The 22,207-nt window shown below is 40.2% G+C and overlaps 1 protein-coding gene across 2 annotated transcripts in view; it reads left to right on the top strand.

The window, feature by feature from the left end:
• The window catches only part of LOC149236609 (uncharacterized), a 57,313-nt gene extending 35,106 nt beyond the window's left edge, over positions 1-22,207 (top strand). The window contains exons 2-4 of one of the 2 annotated variants that reach the window (XM_089372438.1): positions 19,469-19,818; positions 20,096-20,182; positions 21,838-22,207. In XM_089372438.1, the coding sequence (XP_089228564.1) occupies positions 19,469-19,818; positions 20,096-20,182; positions 21,838-22,050 (650 nt within the window). In that variant the 3' untranslated portion in view covers positions 22,051-22,207. The remainder of the gene's footprint in view (positions 1-19,468; positions 19,819-20,095; positions 20,183-21,837) is intronic. The other variant, XM_089372439.1, reaches the window with a different exon arrangement.

Here is a 22,207-nt window from a genome sequence, read left to right as displayed (position 1 = left end):
AAGAAGAATAGTACTATCATATAAGCCACCAGTGCCATGCTTCATGACCAAGGTCTACCAAAGTTCTTATGGGTAGAACTGCCAACACCGCTTTGTATGTTCAAAATAGATGCCCACATCAAGCATTGGGCTTCAAGACACCTGAAGAAGTTTTCATCCTAAGTTGCAGGAAACGTGGGGGGAGGGGTCGTTTTAGGCAGGAAACGGAAACGAAACTGGGAAACGCGTACGGTACGGCCTGGAAACGCGTTTCCGGCCGTACTGCCACGTTTCCCGAAACGGAAACGTGGCAGTACGGTTGGAAACGCGTTTCCAGGCCGTACAAGCCACGTTTCCCAGTTGTAATGTGTTGTTTTTTTTTTTAATTTGTTTTTAAATTTTTTTTAGGTTTCCAGTAAATTCTAGAAGCCTATTCTAAAGTTATAAAAGAGCAGTTTGTCTCATTCTCTCATCACACTATTCAGCAAGTCGTTTCTCTTGGAGACTGGCAGTTGTTTCAGTTAGGGTGTTTTGAGCAGTGAGCAAAGTAGATTTCAGCAGCAGGAGAAAGAGATTTCAGCAGCAATATAAATAAAGGCTGATTTTGGATTTTCCTATATTTTTATTTTCATTATGTGATCATTCATGACTCATGAGTAAATGTGATGTAAATTTAATCTTAATGTTTAAATGTAGTAAATTATAATCATATAATGTAAATGTATCATTAATGCTTTATGATTGCACATATATATAATAATAATTTTTAAATATTTTTAATATATATATATATATATATATTCGCGTTTCCCCGTTTCCAAAATTTGGGGAGGTCGCGTTTCGTATCGCTTCCCGTTTCGGAAACTCGTTTCCGTTTCCCCGTTTCGTGCAACTTAGTTTTCATCGGTAAGAAACCCGGTGTTTCTCATTTTAGAATTTTTGGTTGTCTCGTATATTCTCATGTGCCAAAAGAGAAAAGAAACAAATTAGATGTATCTGGGAAGAAAGGAACGTTTATGGGCTACAATGAAACTTCTAAGGCATATATAATCTATGTGCCTGGTCAAAGGGAAGTGGAATTAAGTCATGATGTCACTTTCGATGAAGATTCTGCTCTTAGGAAAGTCTGAGAACTTCCTATCCCTAGGAAGGACAATGATGATGTTGATGCAGAAAAGCAGGATGAACCTCCGTCTTATGAACCGATGCCCAACGTGGAAGGTTCGATGGATCCCATTGATTCACCTCCTAGTGAGCCCACTACTTCAAGAAAAAGACCTTTGTGGCTCAAATATACTCTTGAAGATGCTAAGAAACATATTGCATCGAGGGGGACATTTTGTAAAAGCAAGAAGCCAAATAGGTACCAAGGGTATTTAGCTACCATGAGTACCATTGTACAATTTGAGCCTTGTACATTTGAAGAAGCCTTGAAACACCAAGTTTGGAAGGATGCAATGAACGAGGAGTATGAGTCGATCACGAAGAATGATGTCTGGGATGTGGTTCCTAGACCCAAGGACAAGTCAGTGGTCACTTCAAAATGGCTCTACAAGATTAAACATGAGCTAATGGGAGTGTTGAAAAGTTCAAGGCTAGATTTGTTGCTCGAGGCTTCTCTCAAAAGGAAGGAGTAGACTATGATGAGATATTTGCACCGGTTGCCCAATATATACCACCATCCTTTTGATCATAGCTCTTGCTGCCTCGCAAGGATGGAGCCTACACCAAATGGATGTCAAAAATGCCTTCTTGCATGGTTCGCTTAAAGAGGAAGTCTATGTGGAACAACTCGAGGGGTTTGAAGTTCAAGATCATGAGACACATGTATGTAGGTTGAAGAGAGCCCTCTATGGGTTGAAGCAAGGCCCTAGGGCTTGGTATGAGAGGATTGATAGCTATCTTATGAAGCTGGGATTTACAAGGAGTGATGCTGACCCGAACCTATACTTCAAGGTTGAAAAGGACAGAGCCCTCATTCTGGTCCTTTATCTGGATGATCTCTTTTTGATAGGGGATGACCTTCTCATTCATCAATGCAAGAGGGATTTGGCTTCTGAATTCGAGATGAAGGACCTAGGACTGATGCATAACTTCCTAGGGTTGGAGGTCTGGCAAAAGCTAGGTGAGATTTTCCTTTCTCAAGGAAAATATATTGTGAAGTTACTTAAAAGATGTGGGATGGTGAATTGCAAGTCCGTGACTACTTCGATGGAACTCAACTTTAAGAAGCTATGTGGAAGTGCTGCTGGGCCCGAATTATCATCAACTTGTGGGGGCCCTGGTGTTCTTGGTCAACTCCCGTCCTGACATATGCTTTGCTGTGAACAAGTTGAGTCAGTTTATGGTTGGGCCTCATCACATTCTTTGGATTGCTGCTAAGAATCTCTTGAGATATCTCCGGGGCACAATCCACTATGGACTGAGATACATTGCCGAGAACTTGAGGCTACATGGATATTCAGATGATGACTGGGATGGCAGTGTGGTGGATTGTAAGAGCTCGCTTGGGTGCTGCTTCTATTTGGGGTTTTCTTCTATATCTTGGATGAGCTGAAAGCAAAAATCGGTTGCACTAAGCACCAACGAGGCTAAATACATTGCTATGAGTATGGCTTGTTGTGAAGCTGTTTAGTTGAGGACACTCTTCAATGAGCTATTTGAGCACGTGTTGGATACCATCGTGATCTTTTGCGACAACCAGAGTGGGATTTGCCTATCAGAGAATCTCGTGTTCCATGACCGCTCCAAGCACATTGATATCAGGTACCACTTTATTCGAGATATGGTACAACAGGGAGCAATAAGACTCCAACACATTAGGACGGATGAACAGGTCACAGACATTTTCACGAAGCCTTTGGGGAAGGTCAAATTCTTAACCTTCCGAGAGAGACTTGGAGTCGTGGAACGACCCTCTTATGAGGGTCTCGTATGAGTTGGACACTGAGCTCTGGGAGCTCCTGAGGGCTTGGAGTACTTCTTGGAGCTATGAGCGACCATATGGTGAGTGGTTCACCTTCCCCTGTGATACCCCATGATGGTTGACATGTGTGTAGGGTGAGTGGTTCACCTTCCCCTACCCAGACACATGTATGTAGGGTGAGTGGTTCACCTTTCCCTACGAATGACATATGCATAGGATGAGTGGTTCACCTTCTCCTATGGCATATATGAGTAGGATGAATGGTTCACCTTCTCCTGTTGATGCCCTAACACACATCTTGCGCATAGAGTCTGGGACTCATGGGAAGTACCTCTCATCTTGCCAATGAGTTGGGAAAAGATGGTTAGGGACCATAGCACTATCGATGGGTGCATCGTGTATTGCCATACTCCCTATGACTAGGATGCATGGTATTCAACAACTTGATTTGGGATCAAGGATTGAATTTTGTCAGTGGAGAGTGGTATGATGTTATGACTCACTCTCGATCACTTCTTCATTATTACTTCATGGATCAGCAGGGCAGTGATGACAAGGATGGTATAGGATGACAGGATGGCATGATGATGACAAATGGACCGGCAGGTGGGATTCTCCTTAGTTGAGAGGGAGCGTTAAAACTTAAAATTGGCAACTAGGGCCAAATTCCACCTTAGGACAACTCATATGATGGAGATGATTACTACAGTGGATTCCTCTTTTCGAGAAGTCCAATTTTGATATAAAGATCATCTCATTCTGACAAGCAGAAGTGGAATTTTGAATTTATTCTCTCATTCACAAATTGTCAAGGTCGACCTCAGTCAAATGTAGGCTCATGAAGCCTAATAGATGTGTCTCTTCACCCTCAACGAAGTTTATAAATAGGAGTGACCTCTCTCCTCATTTGGACATTACTCATCTCATCACATATCTCTCTCTCTTCTCTCTTGGTTCATACAACTTGGAGGCAACCTTCTCTACTTCGCATGTTTGAAAGGAGGACGAATTTTTGGGTTTGCTTGCTGGCCGAAAATTTCAGGAAAACAGAACAACGTTGACCAACATTGACTAAGGTGTTTTTAACCAACGTTGACTTTGTTTTTGTGGGCAGAAATCCGATTTTTGAAGGCCGCATTCATTGGCACAATTTTCGAGAAGTTTGGGACAATTTGACTAGGGTTGACTGCAGAATTTATTGCAGTTTTTCCTCTCTCCTTTGACTGGTTTGACTAATATGTTTTGGGTTGACTTTGACCCTCTTGGAAGGCCGGATTTATCTGTTGTTGATCGAGTTGCTTGGAGGACATTTTGGCGCTGCTTTGACCGCCGTTGACTTTCTGGTTAGGGCTAAAGTTGACTGCTGATTTGATAGGACTATTTTGGGCAAGTTAATTTGATATGTGTACTTTCTCTCTCTGCTGAACTATTGAAGAATAATAAGAAGATTTGACCAAAGGGTTCCCCACATTGGGGTTTTCCTTGGCATTCGCCATATCTTGTGTCCTTTTGTCTTGGCTTGTCTTCTGCACATGTTTTTATGTTCTATCTGCATTTACTGTCAATGTGTTTAAGTTAATGTGATTGTCACTGAATATAATTGGAAATTGTCATTGGGCTAATAAGGAACATTGAAGTAAATTGTGCTAAAGCATAGAACATACCATTGCTATCTAAAATTAACAATGGGCCTCTATGGGAAAGGAGAAACAGGGTGGGGATGCCTTGAAAGAGAGAGAAAAAAGGGAAAGGTGCTCATATTGAGTGGAGCAAGGAAAATTGAAGTCTTTCCAAAGGCATGGAGCATGAGAAAAGGAAGCATACTAAGAAAGAGAGGCAATCATGAATGATAACATCCATGATGAGGAAGGCTGATAGGGAAAATGAGGACACAATAGGGGTTGGATAAGCGAAGGAGCTTCTTTGGAGAAAGGACAAAGGAGTAAGGAGAAAGGACAAAGGAGTAAGGTGAAAGGATGGAGGATGTTTAAGCAAGGAAGGAAGACAAGAAGCATTTCTTTAGATAGGGAATGAGGGAAGGCCACAAGGAGTCTCACGTAAAGGGAGAGGCTCCAAGTAAGAGGGTTTGAAGGAGATGGAGGGACAATGGGAGGAGGGCTAGGCATAAGGGTAATCATAGTGGACAATCAATCCTCATTGCGAGGGTGTAGTAAGAAGGTTCAACCTCTATGTCTAAGGTGCAAGTATAGATGCTTACACATTTTATGAAATGATTTTGAGGTTTGCGTGCATAAGGAGGCACAAGACCACAATCTCAGTTGTGGGGAACTGGTTTAAGGTTTCAACTTTAGAATGAGAGGTAGAAGTACCAAGTTGAGCTGTAGCTTCTTGTCTCAATGAAAAAGTGTCAAGCTGAGATGTTAAAACTTGGAAAGGTTTAGAATGTTTGATGCTATAACATGAAGTCTTAGAATCCTTTCTTTGAAGAGCATGAAATTAGATAGTTGCTTGAATGTTGTGTTTATGATACTAACTCTAGTTGTCTAGTTGAGGGGAAGGGAAAGGTTGGTCATTTGAGTCACTGTGATCCATTGGATGAGAACTTTTGTTAGAAAGGAAGGCCCATGTAATCTACATTGTAAGGATGGAGGTAAGTAATGCCGAATGGCAAGCTCAATTTCATTGGCCTTGGTTGAGGTTTTAGCTACTTCTATTTGAGTTGAAGTTGAGAAAGGTTTTGGTTCCTTGTGAGGTCTCTAAGGTTCTTGAGTTCAAGCTCTAAAGTTTGAAATCAATTCTTTTGAGTTTGTTCGAGTTGAGAAGTTTGGTGAGTTAGTCTTGACTCTTTTCATATCGGGCATGTGTTTGTCACTTGTCCTACATGTTATCTTAGGTTGGATGCCGACTTGGATAGGAAACGATGGAGGGCCATCTTGTCTTGAGGGTAGAGGCAAAGTCACATGATACCCTTGGAAAGGAACAATTGCTTGTGTCATGTTGAAAGGAAACACTAGAGATATTCATGGTTAACTTGGTTTATGTTGAAGAGAGGTGTAAGGTGTCTTATGTTTGAAGGCAACGCTTGAGGCATAGGTTGAGGTCGTATATGTGAATGAAATCCTTGGCTACGAAGTTGTCCATGTAAATTTTTGATGGATACATACTTGGATGTGGTTGGAGGTATGTCTACAATGCTTGTTTTTGATACATATAATAACTTTTGACATGTTTTGAGAGACGAGTTGGTTGGCACCAAGATTGAAAGAGATAGGGGAAGTGACCTCTAGGGATAAGGAAGAGGAAGTGACAAAAGGAAGAGGGAAACCCTCACTTGAGAAAGGAAACAATTGACTAGTACTCCCCAGTGGAGTTACCAAAATGTAGTGTGATAGTTAAAGTGAGGCACTATGCTACCACAATTAGGAAATTGCAAACTTGGTTGCTTAGAAGGGAATGTTGATTTTTGGTAGCATTGGATGTGCTCTAGCCATGAAAGTTGGTGGAGAGGATAAGGCACATGAGATCTCCAAGACTTAGAAATTGTTTGGGGAAATTCCACCTGGATGGAGAGATATTAAAATAATTAATATTTTTAATGGGGTTCCTAAGTCTAAACTTAGGAAAATTTAAATATTAATGTGTATTAATATAAAATGGGTGAGAAAGTTCTAAGAGACGAGGATCAAGCCAGATCTAATCTTAGTCGTTGATTACGGACTTAATCTCGGCTGTTGAATCGTCAACAAGAAAAGTATAAGAGGTGGCTTGAGGATCAGTTGGAGACACACCAAGTTGATCAAGAATTCGATTTTCTGGGGTAGGGTTTGCTGAGAAATCGAGTTAGTGATTTGTTGTAGCGAGGGGTAGTTCGGCAAAAGGCCGAGAATACATATCAGAGAGGCAAAGAAAGTGTTGGAGAGACAGTGCAGAGCCTAGGAAAGCTGACGTAGAGGTAGACATGACTAATGCAAAGGAGGCCATCGCAGGATACACATAGGGCCAAGAGGCTGACGCAAAGGCAATAGAGGCTGCGCAGAGGGTTGCAGAGCTGATGCTGCGCTGAAGAGGCAGTGTTGAGAAATTTTTGTAGGACAGATTGGGAGCTGAGAGGCAAATGCAGAGCCGTAGAGGGTGATGCAGTTCTAGAGAGAAGCTTGGAGCAGATTTCGCTGTCCAACTAAGGAACTGTCGAAGTTGCTATGGGATCAATCATCCGGTTGCTGATCAGTTAGAATATCTGTATCCGAGGAGAGGTACTTCTGCCAAGGAAAATCTATGAAGGGTGAGCCATTTCTGGCATGCTAGTTGTATTTAGAAACTGCATAATAATAAAACCCTCATATCTGCTGCACCGGTTTTCCCGCATTGGGTTTTTCTAGGGACGATTATCCAAAAATAACGATGTCCCTTGTGTGATTGTCTCAGTTATTTTAGTTTCTGATCTGTATATGTGGGAAGGTTGCATTTGTGTTTATTTCGGTATTTATATTAATAAATAAATTGTTAATGGAATGAACAAGTAGGAGAAAATAAACCAGATAATGCAGTAGGGATTTCTAATGTGTTAGATTCATAAATTTTCACATGGTATCAGAGCGATTGTAGATCACATGAGGACTGAAGACACCAGCAGAAGAAATCTGAAAATTTGCAGGAGAAGCAGCTGTTCCGAGAGACAGCGCTGTTCCAGAGCTAAAGCAACAAGGGAAGAAGTGATGCAGTGCTTAGAGGTGATGTAGAGGCTTAGCTTGTGTCAGCATTTCGAGCCAAGGGAAGGGCCAACGCAGAGACAAAAGGAGGCAGATCAGGCCTACACCATGCTCAATCATCTTTCTCAGCCAGGAAGGATTGACACCGAGGCCAGGAGGAGCTGATCTAGATCTCACTGATTGCACAGAGCCAGAAGGGCTCAGATTCTTCAGTGTCCGAGGCTAAGGGAGTTGTGCAGATTGTGATTTGAGGAGTTGGTGGGATGCTGGTTCTGTCAGTACAGAACAGTGTCTAAGGAGACGAAACCAAGGTAGAGGGAAGCACTACCTCGATGTATTTCTAGCCAAGAAATCCAGATCCGAGTTGTAGCAACAAAGAGGGATTGGAGTGGATTGATTCAACAGTTGGCCGATTTCTAAGAGGGAAGTCGAGACTCAAAGGGAGTCTAGAAGAGGAGCAGAGATGGCAGTGAACGGATTGAGGGATCAGGACAGATTGGACGGGGCTTTCAATTTTGTCATCTGGAAGGCCAGGATGCTGGCAATCTTGGATAAACATCGCATCAAAGACTATGCCTTGAAAACTGTAGTTGTCCCTGTTGACCCGAATGCAAATGAGAAGTATGAGGAGGCCATGGCGAAAGTGAAATGCATGATCCTAGACGGGGTCAAGGATCATGTCATACCACATATTGCTGAAAAGAACAGATTAAGGGAGATGTGGGAGGCGCTGACCACCTTATACTAGGGCTCTTCCGTGTAGCGGAAGATGTTATTGGAAAATCTGTTGAGGTCATATCAGATGTGGAAAGGAGAGGAGATAGATCACTTCCTCCTCAGGTTGTTGCAAGGAATTCGCAACCAGCTAACTTCCATGGGGTCTACACCGGATCTAGAATTTATGGTCAGCATTGCTCTGAATGCAGTCTTCAAGGACCGGGAGACGTTTGTCCAAAGCATCTTGGGTAGAGCAACTCTCTCTAGTTGGGAGGAGATGTGGGTAGCTCTTCGATGGGAAGAGATTAGGAGGTTGACCAAGGCAGGGAGTAGAAGTAAGGGAGTTCGAGTCAAGAAAGAGGAGGAGGAGGATGCAGCTCTAGCATCTGCGGGACAACAAGGGAAGAGAAAGAAGGGCATCTCCAAGGTCAAGTGCTTCAACTGTGGGGAGATGGGACATTATGCATCTCAGTGCCCCAGGAAGAAAGGCAAGGGAGAAGCTTCTGACTCAAAAGTAGCTCCAACAAAGGTGGAGAAGGATGTCGAGATTGATGACGATTGTGCCATGAGTGATCATGCGCCTCTAGAGAAGAGATGGGGTGACATCGAGTTGTAGTCAGTAGGACTACATGCAGGGGCAGGATCCTTGAGGTGCCCAAACTCTTGGATCACATCCGGTTACGGAGCCCTTAATGACAGTAGCATGATGACAGGGGTTGAGTAGAGCAAAGTGTGGTGGAGCAGCAAGGCAGGGCTAGAGTGCAGATTTTTGTAGCAGTGCAGTAGAGGTTGTAGTAGTGCGAGAGGCACATAAGAGGTTGCAGCAGCGCAATGGCAACAGAGGGAGCATGGGTTAGCAGCAGAGGCAACTTCAACATCACGAGGATTCCAGATTGACCGGGATGTCAGTGGTTGGGAGAAGTCAATTACTTACTTTTTGGTAATTGAGTTGCAATGCAGCAGTTAACAGTGGCAGTGCTATGGGCAACATGATGCAGCATGTTGAGAGGGAGCTGTAGTACAGATATAGCAGTGGCAATGGCAGTGTCATGGGCAACAGTACAGGAAGCAACAATGCGGAGGATGTGAGGCAGCAGGCCAAGCATCAACACAAGTACCGATGCGAAAGATTAGTGTGATGTTTCAATGGTGAAGCATTACTAGAGCACATTCCTTGCTAAGAGGAAGTGTTGATTTTTGGTAGCATTGGATGTGCTCTAGCCATGAAAATTGGTGGAGAGGGTAAGGCAAATGAGATCTCCAAGACCCAAAAATTGTTTGGGGATATTCCACCAAGATGGAGAGATATTAAAATAATTAATATTTTTAATGGTGTTCCTAAGTCTAAACTTAGGAAAATTAAAATATTTATGTGTATTAATATAAAATGGGTGAGAAATTTCTAAGAGACGAGGATCAAGCCAGATCTAATCTTAGCTTTTGATTAGGGATGCAATCTCGGCCGTTGAATCGTCAACAGGAAAAGTATAAGAGGAGGCTTGAGGGTCAGTTGGAGACACACCAAGTTGATCAAGAATTCGATTTTTTGGGGTAGGGTTTGCTGAGAAATAGAGTTAGTGATCTGTTGCAGTGAGGGGCAGTTCGACAAAAGGCCGAGAATATATATCAGAGAGGCAGAGAAAGTGTTGGAGAGACAGCGCAGAGCCTAAGAAGGCTGACGCAGAGGCTAAGGAGGCCAATGCAGAAGATGCAGAGGCAACAGAGGCTACTTAGAGGGTTGCAGAGCTGACGTTGGGCTGAAGAGGCAGCACTGAGAAATTTTCGTGGGACAAACTGGGAGCTAAGAGGTAGACGCAGAGCTGTAGAGGGTGACGCAGTTCCAGAGAGAAGCTTGGAGCAGCTTTCGCTGTCCAGCTAAGGAACTGTCAAAGTTGTTGTGGGATCAATCATCTGGTTGCTGATCAGTCGGAATATCTGTCTCCGAGGAGAGGTACTTCTGCCAAGGAAAATCTCTAAAGGGTGAGCCATTTCTGGCACCCTAGTTGTATTCAGAAACTGCATAATAATAAAACCCTCATATCTGCTGCACCGATTTTCCCACATTGGGTTTTTCCAGGGACGATTGTCCAAAAATAACGATGTCCCTTGTGTGATTGTCTCAGTTATTTCAGTTGCTGATTTGTATATGTGTGAAGGTTGCATTTGTGTTTATTTTGATATTTATATTAATAAATAACTTGTTAATGGAATGAATAAGTAGGAGATAATAAACCAGATAATGTATTAGGGATTTCTAATGTGTGAGATTCATAAATTTTTACAAGGAAAGGGGGTGGCCCCCTAGTTTTCAGAAGAAATCAGGCAAACTAAGGAAGGATAGAAGTTAAAAGGAGGGGAATAGCCCACTAACTTAATTAGGGTTAGAGAGTTGATTATGTGAAACCTACGACTATGGTGATTATGATTAGTGGCGAGTTCTCTTAAGTCTTAACAACAAGAAGTAAATATGATGGTGAATTAAGAAGAGCAAAGGGAGCCAAAATAGGGCTCATCTTCCTTTAAACTCTTGGTGTGTCTACCTACTCGCAGGAAAGTAAAGAGAATTGAAATAAAGAAAAAGGAAAGAGAGATGCAACCTATCTAACCCCACTATTCCATTCAATGCACACAATGAACATGAAACATTAAATATTTTACTCTTTTACTTTAGTGATAAAGCACATGGAAGGAGGTCCTAGGGTTTGTTGACCATCCTAGGTGAACTAGAGTTTTAACTAGCTTTGGAAGTAAATAAGAATCCAAATTGAATGCTACTTGGACTAGGGCAAGAAGCAATACAATAGGTAGCTAGGAGAGGGAAAAGAATGAACTTAGTGCACTTGATTGTGCTAAGATAATCTTGCAAAACAAACTTGGATATGCTATCTACCAATGTAATAAGGAAAGATATGCAAAAGCAATGAATCACACAGAAAATATAAAACCCTAAAAGGCATGTTTGGTAACCCAAATGCCCTTAATTTGAATGCACCTTCCTTGCAAGCTATGTTGGAAACCATCGCCCCCTTTAAGTGGTGATGTTGGAAAACCAAGATGTGGGTATGGGATGAAGCTAAAGACATTGTAGAACAACCAATCAATTCAACAAGGATGAAACCAAGCCAATGTAAAGGAGAGCCTATCGAGGAAGCCTTCAAATGATGGAGGGTTGAAGGAAACAACAGATCTAAGATGTCCAAGTCACTGAGAGGTGAGAGGAAGAGAGCTAGATCACAAGTTTGACATTAGTCTAACATAGCAATGACATGTAATATAGTAAGATTTGGAACCCTTAACAAAGACCAAGAGATGATTTAAATCAGTGTTGATAACATCAATGATTTTTTGGCAATGTGTCGAAAAATCACAATTTTTGTGGCGATCTGATTTTTCGGCTTGCAATTTTTCCTTAAAATAAACATTGCACAATTTACTAAAAAATTGTGATTGTTTCGATTTTTCACCCAGTTTATTAACAAATCATGGTCTTGAGTCATAATGCCTTCATTTTTTGTCATTTCATTCAACAAGTTGGACTTGTGAGACAATTTGGAGGTAGTTGAGGGTTATTGTGCAATCTTAGAAGGGATTCCAAGTGTTGAGCAAGTGGATTTGTCCAACCCCTACTAATGTTATGTAATTAATGGTAATGTTAAATTCTTAAAGTAAGGGATCGCTTTTACGTAAATTATTAAAATCACCATTCATTGTTTCAGGATGTTGGAGAGTGGTTCCAATCTTATTGGCTTTCATATGGAGAAAGTAGAATTTTAGGTCCCACTCAAAATCTAGCAAACTTAACAATTTTTAGGATTTGGGAGATTGTAACGTTTCCATTCGATTTTGTCATGTATGAGGGCATGGGGGCATGGCACTAGCATTTAATCAAGAGCACCAAGCCCTCTATATACCTCAATGTTGGTGGTAGTGATTGTTGAACTCCTGTGTCACGACCCTAGTAAAAATGTACCCATTGCTCAAAACAAAATCTCAATTTGACATGTTAAGCTTATATTATCTTATTATAATGGTTAGAGGGTGATATTGATGATGAGGATTCAAGATTCAGTATCGAATTTGATGTATAATTTTTTATTTGGCATCCACTACATCATATATATTAGTGCTTTCTCCATATTTATGTGCCCATGTGTTTATTTGATGTTGTTGTTGCTTTATATGTTTAAAATTTTGAAAACAAATATATTTTGTATTTTTTAATGTTTTCCATGTTTTGTCGATTTTTTCGCCGATATTTCAGAGATGTTTTCTGGAATCTAGGCCCTCACCAATTTTTTGCCAATGCCAATATTATCAACACTAACTTAAATAGATTTGGAAATTCTTGAAGGGTGTAACCGAGTTTTAGGCTAGTCGATCACTGTTTTAAAAAACGGCCGACTTGAAACTGACTTGGCCGAGTTGGTCCGAGTCATGCCCCCACTGGGTCGACTCAACCTTCGAACCGGAACAGCCAGCTGGGTTATTATCGAGTCGACAACTCGGCCGGCTCGATAATACCCCGGCCAACTTGGCAGAGTTCGAGCCTACTCGGCCGGCTCGGTGACAGCGGCCCGAAAAAGCCAGAACAACGATTTTTTGTTTGTTTTGAAAATTGCTTTTTGGGGACCCCAAACCCATTTCTAATTTGCCTTTAGGTTCTTTGGGGTCCATTCCCCTCTCCTAAACCCTATAAAACCCACCCAACCCCTCTCATTTCCTCACAGCCATCTCATTGCATTTGAGTGAGAGTTTGTGAGGAGTTGTGGAGTTTGTTTTTGGAGCAGCAGTGAGGAGTCTTGGGCAAGCATTGTAGCAGGAGTGAGGAGCTTCTTGGGCAGCCATTTGGAGCAGCATTGAGGAGTTGGTTTGTTGGAGCAACCTTGAGGAGGCAGTTTGTGCCTAGAGGTATTTTTTTCACTTGTAAAAATCTGTTTTTGCTTATTAATTTTTATGTGCAAATCTGGAAATTGAAAAGAGTGTTTTTTGTGAAAGAAATGAACATTGAAGCAATGCTATTTTTTTTGTTTTCATTTTCAGATTTTTTGCTTTCATTTCCAAGTCAAAAAATGGCACCTAGAGTGAAAGATGTTGCTTGGGCATATGTTGAAATGGTTGATAGTCAAATGCATTGCAAATTTTTCCATAGAAAAATTAAGGAAGGTCCTGGGGGCATTAATAGGTTGAAACAACACTTGGCGGGGATTAGAGGCCAAATTACTCCATGTGAATCAGATGAAATTGGGGAGATTAGGAAGGAATTGTTAGCCAACTTTGAGAAGTTTAAAGAAGAAAAGGCTAGGCAAAAAGAGTTAGAGGTTGAAATTGGGAGGAAGAGGAGTATACAAAAAACGCTGGCTACCAACCCCCATTTTGATTTTGAGGGTTCTTCCTCTATCCCTTGTACTGATGCATCCAACCCCTTCCGATATGTTCTTCCCTCTTTGGAGTCTATTCAAAAAAAGGGTAAGGGTAAAATGCAAAAGAAAGGTGATATGAATATCAAAAGTTATTTCACTGTCACACCCTCCTCTCCATCAGATGCACATGGTCCTCAAGCTAGTAGAACTTTGCAGCCCACTTTAGATGACCATTGGAAGAAAGAATTGAGGGAGACTGCTTGTGATTACATATGTAGATGGTGGTATGATGCTGATATCCCCTTTAATGCTTCCCGTTCACCATATTATGAGCTAATGTTTGATGCGATACATGCTGCTGGGAAAGGCTTCAAAGGCCCTACTTTGCATGAGATAAGGGGTTATCGTTTGCAGAAATAAATTTCCCCCATTAATGAGTATTTGAAAGATTTCAAGGGCTCATGGGCAAGAATAGGATGTACCATCATGTCAGATGGATGGACTGATCAAAGGAACCATACTGTCATAAACCTTTTAATCTTTTTCCCACAGGGAACCATGTTTCTAAAATCAGTTGATGCATCTGATAAGGTAAAAGATGGACAATTGTTGTTTTAGCTATTGGATGAGGTTGTTGAGGAGGTGGGGGTGGCTAATGTTGTTCAAGTCATTACACATAATGCCTCTATCTATGTTCTTGCTGGTAAACTGTTAGAGGAAAAACACAGAACCATCTTTTGGACCCCATGTGCTGCACATTGCATAGACCTCATGCTTGAGGATATTGGCAAATTAGATTGGGTCAAAAACATTGTAGATCATGCCAAAAGCATAACAAAATTTATCTACAATCATTCATGGATTTTGAGCCTTATGAGGAGACACACAGGGGGCAGGGATATTATTAGGCCTGCCATCACTAGATTTGCTACTCATTTTTTGACATTGCAATCTATGCTTTTGCAACATAGAAACTTGCAAAAGATATTTTCCAGTGAAGAATGGAATCAAAGCTAGTGGTCCCACAAATAGGAAGGCAAAGAATTGAAAAAGAAAGTTAATGAAGAAATATTTTGGAGAAAGGCAACAAAGATTGTGAAGCTTGCTGAGCCACTGGTTAAGGTGTTGTGGTTGGTGGATGGGGAAAGATTGGCTATGGGCTTCATTTATGAGGCTATGGATCAAGCAAAGGAGCAAATAAAGAGGGCATAGAAGGATAAAGTGGTTAAGTATGGGTCCATTTGGGCAATTATTGATGAAAGATGGAACAATCAACTCAGCAGCTGAGTATTTTTTGAACCCACGGTATCATTATAAAGCTAAGGCGACAAGAGCTTTGAAGGGGGGGGTTAGAGATGGATTGATTGACTGCATTGATTGCATGATCCCATTGGAGTGTGATCAGCTGGAGATACACCGACAGGTCACAACCTTTAGCAATGCCTCAGGTACCTTTGGGAAGAACCTAGCAAAGATTGCAAGGGAAGCAGATGAGCCAGGTAAACAAAATTTCAATTTTCAAATTCTTAATACTTATTTTGTTAAATTGTTTATAATTTGAAAGTTGGATATCATTTGTAATTTTGTTGAGCTAACTCATTACACTCCTATGTTTTTTGCAGCACAATGGTGGGAGGCTTTTGGTAGCCATTGTCCTGAATCGTAGAAGTTTGCAATTCGTATTTTGAGTCAAACTTGCAGTGCTATTGGGTGTGAGCGCAATTGGTCTGTCTTTGAGAGGATTCACACGAAGAAGTGAAACCGTTTGGATAAAAAACGGTTAAATGATCTAGTCTATGTCCAATACAACCTCCAACTCAGACACAACCAATTGTTGAACAAAAGACCTGATTCAGAGCCCATTGTGTTGGAAGACATTGATCCAACATCAGATTGGGTAGTGGAGAGTCATCCAACAGAGTTTCATTCTGATGAGGATATTGATTATGATTTACAGACGATAGCATCACTCGAACATAATGTTCAGTTGAATGCAAATCTTGATCCACTTATACCAGCTTCAGGGCCAGCAAGTCCTCCAGTTGCAGGCGCTTCCTCTGCTCAGCCACGACAAAAGCACATATCTCGTCTATCTCAGCTTGCAGCTGCTGCACAGCCTGCTAGTGCTACCACTTCTACAGTTGCAGTTGGAGATGATGATGAGGAGCCATGGGCTGGCTTGTCTAACTCTGATCTAGAGGTTGAGCCAGATGATCTTGGCTCCTCTAGCAGTAGCCAGTAGTACTGGTCACAATTTACTTTTGTTGTAGAGGCCATTTCTAGCCTCCTTGGTTTTGTGTTTTTGTTTTGATCTCTATATCATCATCGTGTATGTATTGGACAATGCACTGGGTGCCATTTTGATATAATGGATATATTCATGAATCATGAGCCTACTTTAATCATATGTTGTCTTCTATCTATATTCTAATGCTGTGTGTTTGGAAACATGAATGAAAATCTTTAAAATTATGTTTTTTTATAAAAAAAAATAAATATTTAATGTATTTTTTTACAACGATCGATTCATTGAAATCGAGCCGGCCGAGTCGATATCGAGTCGGAGTCAGAGTTGGAGTCTACTCGGCCGAGTCGAAGTTTTAAAACATTGTAGTTGACAAGGTAATCTTCTCGTATGAAATGGTCTACAGGTTTTGATCAAGGTACACCATAGGGGTACTATAAGTAATTTTGGAAAAGTAATTGTTTTGATCTATAGGCTCTGGGAGATTTGCATGGCATGATATGGAAAACCCATAGTTCACAGTGCACACCATGCACCAAAAGTAAGGAGAGTTTGACCAATTAGACCCCTTGAAAAGAGTGCACAAATGGATATGGGGATGTTGGAGACCCAAGGTGAGGCATCTCCTGTTGAAAAATGTAACTAGTGTCGGTCTTCGTAATTGTATTTGAGTCATAATGTAATGTATTTGTCAAAAGAAAGAAAAATAAAATTTATTGTAAAAGAAATTGATTTATTAAAACATGAGTTTCATGCTTGGGTTAATGATTTTTACTTTAAAGCCTCCATTGTAGGCTTCTAGGGTTTATGTCAAGGGTCTTTGTCTTTGTCATCATGTAAAAGACCCTTCTTGGGCTTTATCTATCAAGAAAAAAATTCTATTAGGTCATTCAGGCCTCTTCCACCAAGTCGGCCTCAAAGAAGGACAAGTTGGCCTCATCAAGGGAATTTGACTTCATAGACTCACTATATATTGACAGCTATTTGATCTTATTTGGAGCATCAACTAAGAAGTTCAATCTGCAGTAGTTGGAGGCAGAAAAGAAGAGTGAAATTCCCAAGAAGAAGGAGAAAACCCTAGCAAAGAAGGAGACATTTTTCAAGCAAGAAGAAGTTGTTTTTCTCTCTCTTTGACTCACACGTGTGAAATTCTGAAGCTGCTGGGGAGGCCGAAATTTCAGATTTGTAGTAGGGCCGAAATTCTGGATTGTTGCTGGGTTGAAGCTGCTAGACAAGAAGTGACTACTGAAGTTTGCATAATCATCTTGGAAGGCTGACTTGGTGGAGGAGGAGGGTCTTTTGGTCTGGTCTAAGGTCTTGGATTGTCTCAAGTTTGATTTGAATTTGCTAGTGGAAGAGTTTGACTGGGTTCCCCTATAGACGGGTTTTAGCCCTGGCTGGGTGCCTATATTTGGTATGGTTGATCTTCATGTTTTGATTTGATGATTGCTTGCTGAAAAGAAGATAAAAGAAGAACATAAAGAAAAGTTAATAAGACTACAAAAATATCACAAGTATCAACATAAGAGAATCTTTCTGCCTTTCTGATTTTCTAACATCTCCAACCAACTAGGGACCACATATAGTTTACATAGCTCAAGAATGATCAAATCACTTGGAAGATATCCCAGATTGAGAGCCCAAAGGGTATAGCAAAAAGGCCAAACATGTGACCAAAGGCTGAAGATAAAAGCGGACAAAGGTAAGGAAACCTTATCAAAAGTTCAAAACAGTAGACATTATCTAGACTAGCCATAATTGTGCACATAGGCTAAGACAATGTTATTGGAAGGAAAGTAATCTAACACAAGTGAGTTGTTGCAAGGACAAGTGGAAGGCCCTTGTTATCTATAGTTGGGTCATTTATGGCAAGTGCAAGAAAAATACTCTCCACAACCACATCTGAGGGGTGTGTGTATGAAGAGTAAGAAGTGTGAAAGCCTCACCCTACAAATGGATGGCAACATCTTTATGACCTAGGCCAAAGTATGCATGGGAAACAGTCAAAAGATACAATATGGCAGAAAGATGGCGGCATCTTTATGTCCTAGGCTGAGTATTTGCAGGAAACACTCAAAACCTAACAGATTCAATGTGGCATAATGAAAGTTAATTGCAAGTCCTATTGAAGCATTAAAGAAGTTATCAGCTTGTGAGGGTTCAAAGCCAGTGGATACAGCTTAATACAGGCATCTGGTAGGGTGTTTGATCTATTTCACTACTACGAGGCCAGATTTGATTATGCAGTTGGGGTTGTGTCACAGTTTCTGCGAAGTCCTAAAGGTTTTCATGGAAAGCAGCAAAGAATTCTAAGGTACATGAAGTCCACAGTATATTAAAGACTTATCAATGCACAGGCAAAACATGAGAGTGCCAAAAGTAGGAAACTTAGCGCATGCTGAATTGTTGCTAGTTGAAGGAGGAGCTGCTAATTATTGTTTTTAGCCCATTTCAAGGATAGATTGTTCAGTTTCTGGGGTAGGATTTAATTCCCGGCAATCATTATCTTGTTCTATGCTGAACATTGGAAGAAGCAAATCTCATTTTTAGTGATTATGATATGCTTGCCATATTTGGTTGGAAAGTGGTCCCTTCCTGTTGTGGCTCTCACCACTGCCACTTCTTGTTCTAGAATTCAACTTGGATCTAGTTCTGTGTGAAGGGTGGAGCCAACTCTTGTAGTTTTATTCTTTCAATGATAATGCCATGGGCTATATTGGTTTCTCAGGCTTACTAGCTCATTATTCTTTGAGCGTAAAGCTTTTGTTTTAGCATGATAGCAGGTGAGAAGGTTGGGTGAGACCTCACAATAAGAGCGTTGGACAAAGTTGCCTTCATACAATTTGATACAGATTGAAGAGTAATCGGAGCAACACTGTTGAACTTTTCATGACCTTGGTGCCCTCCGAAACAGTATGCATGCTTAAGATCACTTGCAAGAACCAACTAAAGGGAAAGCTGAAATGTTGAAGGTATCCTCAATTGTCTTAAATCCCAAAATGTTGCTTTTGAGATGCTTAATGGCCAAAGTGAAACTTCATATTCAATAGAATAATAATTACATAAAAGTTTAAAACTACTTGCCTAAACTGCCTGATTTATGAGTATTTTTCATGTTAAGCCAAACTGCCATTGTTGTTTTATATAATTGTCACTGTTCAGAGGTTGTGAGGGTTCTACTGGTATAATGTTTTGTTATTGTTATGGGGTTGCTCCTCTTACCAAATCAGTACAGGGAATATGTAAAATTTAGATGATTGGACCTTCCTAGTCCCATTGACCTATTTTGGTCATTTGTTGACATTCATACAATTTCACTTCATTTCCTTTCATTCCATATGCAATGCTATTTCAGTACTCATTAGGACATCTTTTTTGCAAATGGCAAACATGCTTGATGCCATCCGTCTTGTATCAACTGAGATTTATTTTCTCACATTTAAAGGTACTTTTCCATTTTATTTACATTTCTCGTAAGATGAACTTTACAGGACTTGTATCAACTGAGATTTATTTGCTCACATCTAACAGGACTTTTCCATTTATTTTTCTTGGATGATGCACTTTACAGGAATGAACATGGTTGGCAGCATATGTGATTTCTGTGAAGCATTCATATGCCATTCCAAACGCTGCCTCACAACTCATTGCTGTACATGTCCACTAACTGATGCAACATGTGTTGAATGTGAGCGGACTCTTTGGGATCATGGTGGGAGGATGTTCCGATGTTTTTCATGTGATCAATGGTTGTGTGAGGATGATCAGTTTGAGCATCAAGCTTCCTGCCAACAGCTTGATAGTGAGACTTTTCATTGCTTGTCTTGCAATCGTCTTGGAATATATACATGCTTGCGTTGCAAGATTTGCTTCTGTGATGATCATGTGAAAAGTGTCACTAATGCAACCAAGAAAGGAGAGGTACGGATGTCAGTTCTCATCTCCCAAATGACATTCTAGCCATTCACCCATTTCTTTTCATAGATAGGGATTTATTATTATTATTTGAATTTGGAGTTGGCACTATTATCCATCTGCTAATGTGTTCGTGCATTTTACATATCATTTCTTTGTGAATTAGTTTAACTGGATTTCCATTTATAAGGAAAGAGACGTGAAACTGTTCTTGTACTGAATGTTGAAGGGATAAATAAACAAAATGACTAATTGACATTTGTTATCTCCTGTCACTCTATAGGGACTAACATGTAAGAAGTGTGGTTATGCTTTGAGAGAGACAAAAGATATGAGTGTTTCTGTTCGGCAACACAAGTTTGGACGCCAGGTAACCTTAATAAGCTTCAACTTCATCATATTTAACTGTACTTCTTTATTTTGAGGACTTAGTTTTTGAAGTATTTTTGTTCTTGTATTGTTGTGCTTAATAAAATAGGATGAACTTTTGCTTTTATGGTATCCATGCACATTGACATCTCTTGCCTAGTCTTTTTGAACTTATTTACTGCTGTAAAGGAATTTTATTCATTCTGTATGATTGATGCTACCCTATGGATTTCATTTGATTTTGTGTGCCAAAAATAACAATTAAATACTTGCTGTTGAATCTTGAAACTATTACCTTTGTTTTCTTCTGTTTTTGTATTCAAGATGGAAATTCATTCAAAGTCACAATGTTAGTGCACAAAATAATTACTTTTTTTTATATCTACACAATGTCTGGAGTAAACGATTAACTCATGTGAAATAGGAAAGCAGAGATGATTCATGTTGGTTAGCAAAACTATATTACATAGTTGTAGAAGACGTTGAAAATAGAATTGACAATTTGACATCCCAAGCTGCTTAGTGGTGATCCTAGACAGGTATTTAACTTGGTGTGTCATCACCCTATTTCTATAAACCCTGAGGCTGCATAATTGCTATCATGGTTACCAGGTTCTACCAGACCCTGAACCTTTCAGATCAGCTGAACTGATCCAGAGTGGACCTCTAAACCTTTCCTTCAAAAAGGCATGGAAAAAAAATCCTTAAAAATGTTTCAAAAGCAAAATAACTCCTTTAGAGTCCCTGTGGCTCCCCACATCACATAACTATACTATATTTATGCATGTTTCTATGATTATTTGAATTTATTCATAATATGTTTAAATTTCAAGTATAATTTTATTTGTTCCATATTTCTGAACCATTTTCAAACTTTTTGAACTTTTTCTGAAATACCAAACTTTTCCAAACACCCCCCTCCTGAACTGACGAAACTTTTGAACCTGGTAACTGTGATTTTATTTTTACCTGAAACACATTTCCCATCACATTGGGACTTGTTCTGGTCCTGGAAAACACATCAAACTTGGAAACCTCACTGGGCGTGCTTCCAAGGAGGCTGGAAACCCCATAAAACTGTGTAAAAAAACAGTATTAGCAGTTTTTGGCTGTTTCTAGGGTATTCTGGCTCTGTTTCATATTCACTGAATTGTCTAGGGGTTTTCAAGGCTTTCCTGTGGGTTTCCAAAGCTTGCACAAAGGTTTCGAGAGGTTTCATTGAAGTTTCTTGCTGTTTTGTTGTTCCTTCTATACGCTTTACCCAAGTTTCCAGCCAACATTGGACATTAGCTGTCCCTATTTTGGAAATCTCTTTTTCTAGTGTTTCTGTTTTTATGTTTCCTATCCTTGGTGCAACATATCATCATTTTTAATGTAATGCTTCATCAATTGAACTCCAGTTCCTCATTTCTTACCTGTTGTAATCTTTTTGTTTCTTTTGTGGATTGCATGTCTCTACATTGGGTGGGGTTCTGTCTTTTTTGCCTAGATGTTTGCTTTTCATGATTGTGAAATGAAATCACTTTAACATTTAAATTCATCAAGGAAAATATTTATCCTTATAATAATAAAATGCTAGTACAGCAATATTGGACACAGCTGCACGATAAGATTTTTCAAGTTACTAATCATCACAGCGATATTTTCCCCGTGTAGCAGGCTCATGGTGAAACGGATTATTATGGGGAATCATCTTTTGGGGATGCATATAGTAATGATTATGCTGGGCACCTCGAAAATGTTTCTGATGAAGAAGATGGTGGCAGTGAAGATGAAGGCTCAGAGGGTGAAGATGAAGAAGAGTACAATGAATATGAGGATAACAGGGCAGTTGTTGGAATGGCTAGTTTAAACCTGAAAGATAAATGAATATTTATTTATTTATGCTTCTCGTAGATGTAGGAATCCATGAACAGAATGTGATGTGGTTCCAATGCTCCAAAAAAAATTGTTTGTTGCTTCTCTTCATATATTTTCTTTTTGTAGGTTTCTATGTGTAGTAATGGAAGAGCTCTTGGTTATGTCA

This window comes from Pinus tabuliformis, chromosome 8 (assembly GCF_031772625.1).
Source record: "Pinus tabuliformis cultivar Carrire ecotype Pingquan chromosome 8, CPIR1, whole genome shotgun sequence".
Classification (NCBI taxonomy): Eukaryota; Viridiplantae; Streptophyta; class Pinopsida; order Pinales; family Pinaceae; genus Pinus; species Pinus tabuliformis.
Note: the sequence above shows the minus strand (reverse complement) of the source record. Positions and strands in the feature narration are given on the sequence as shown.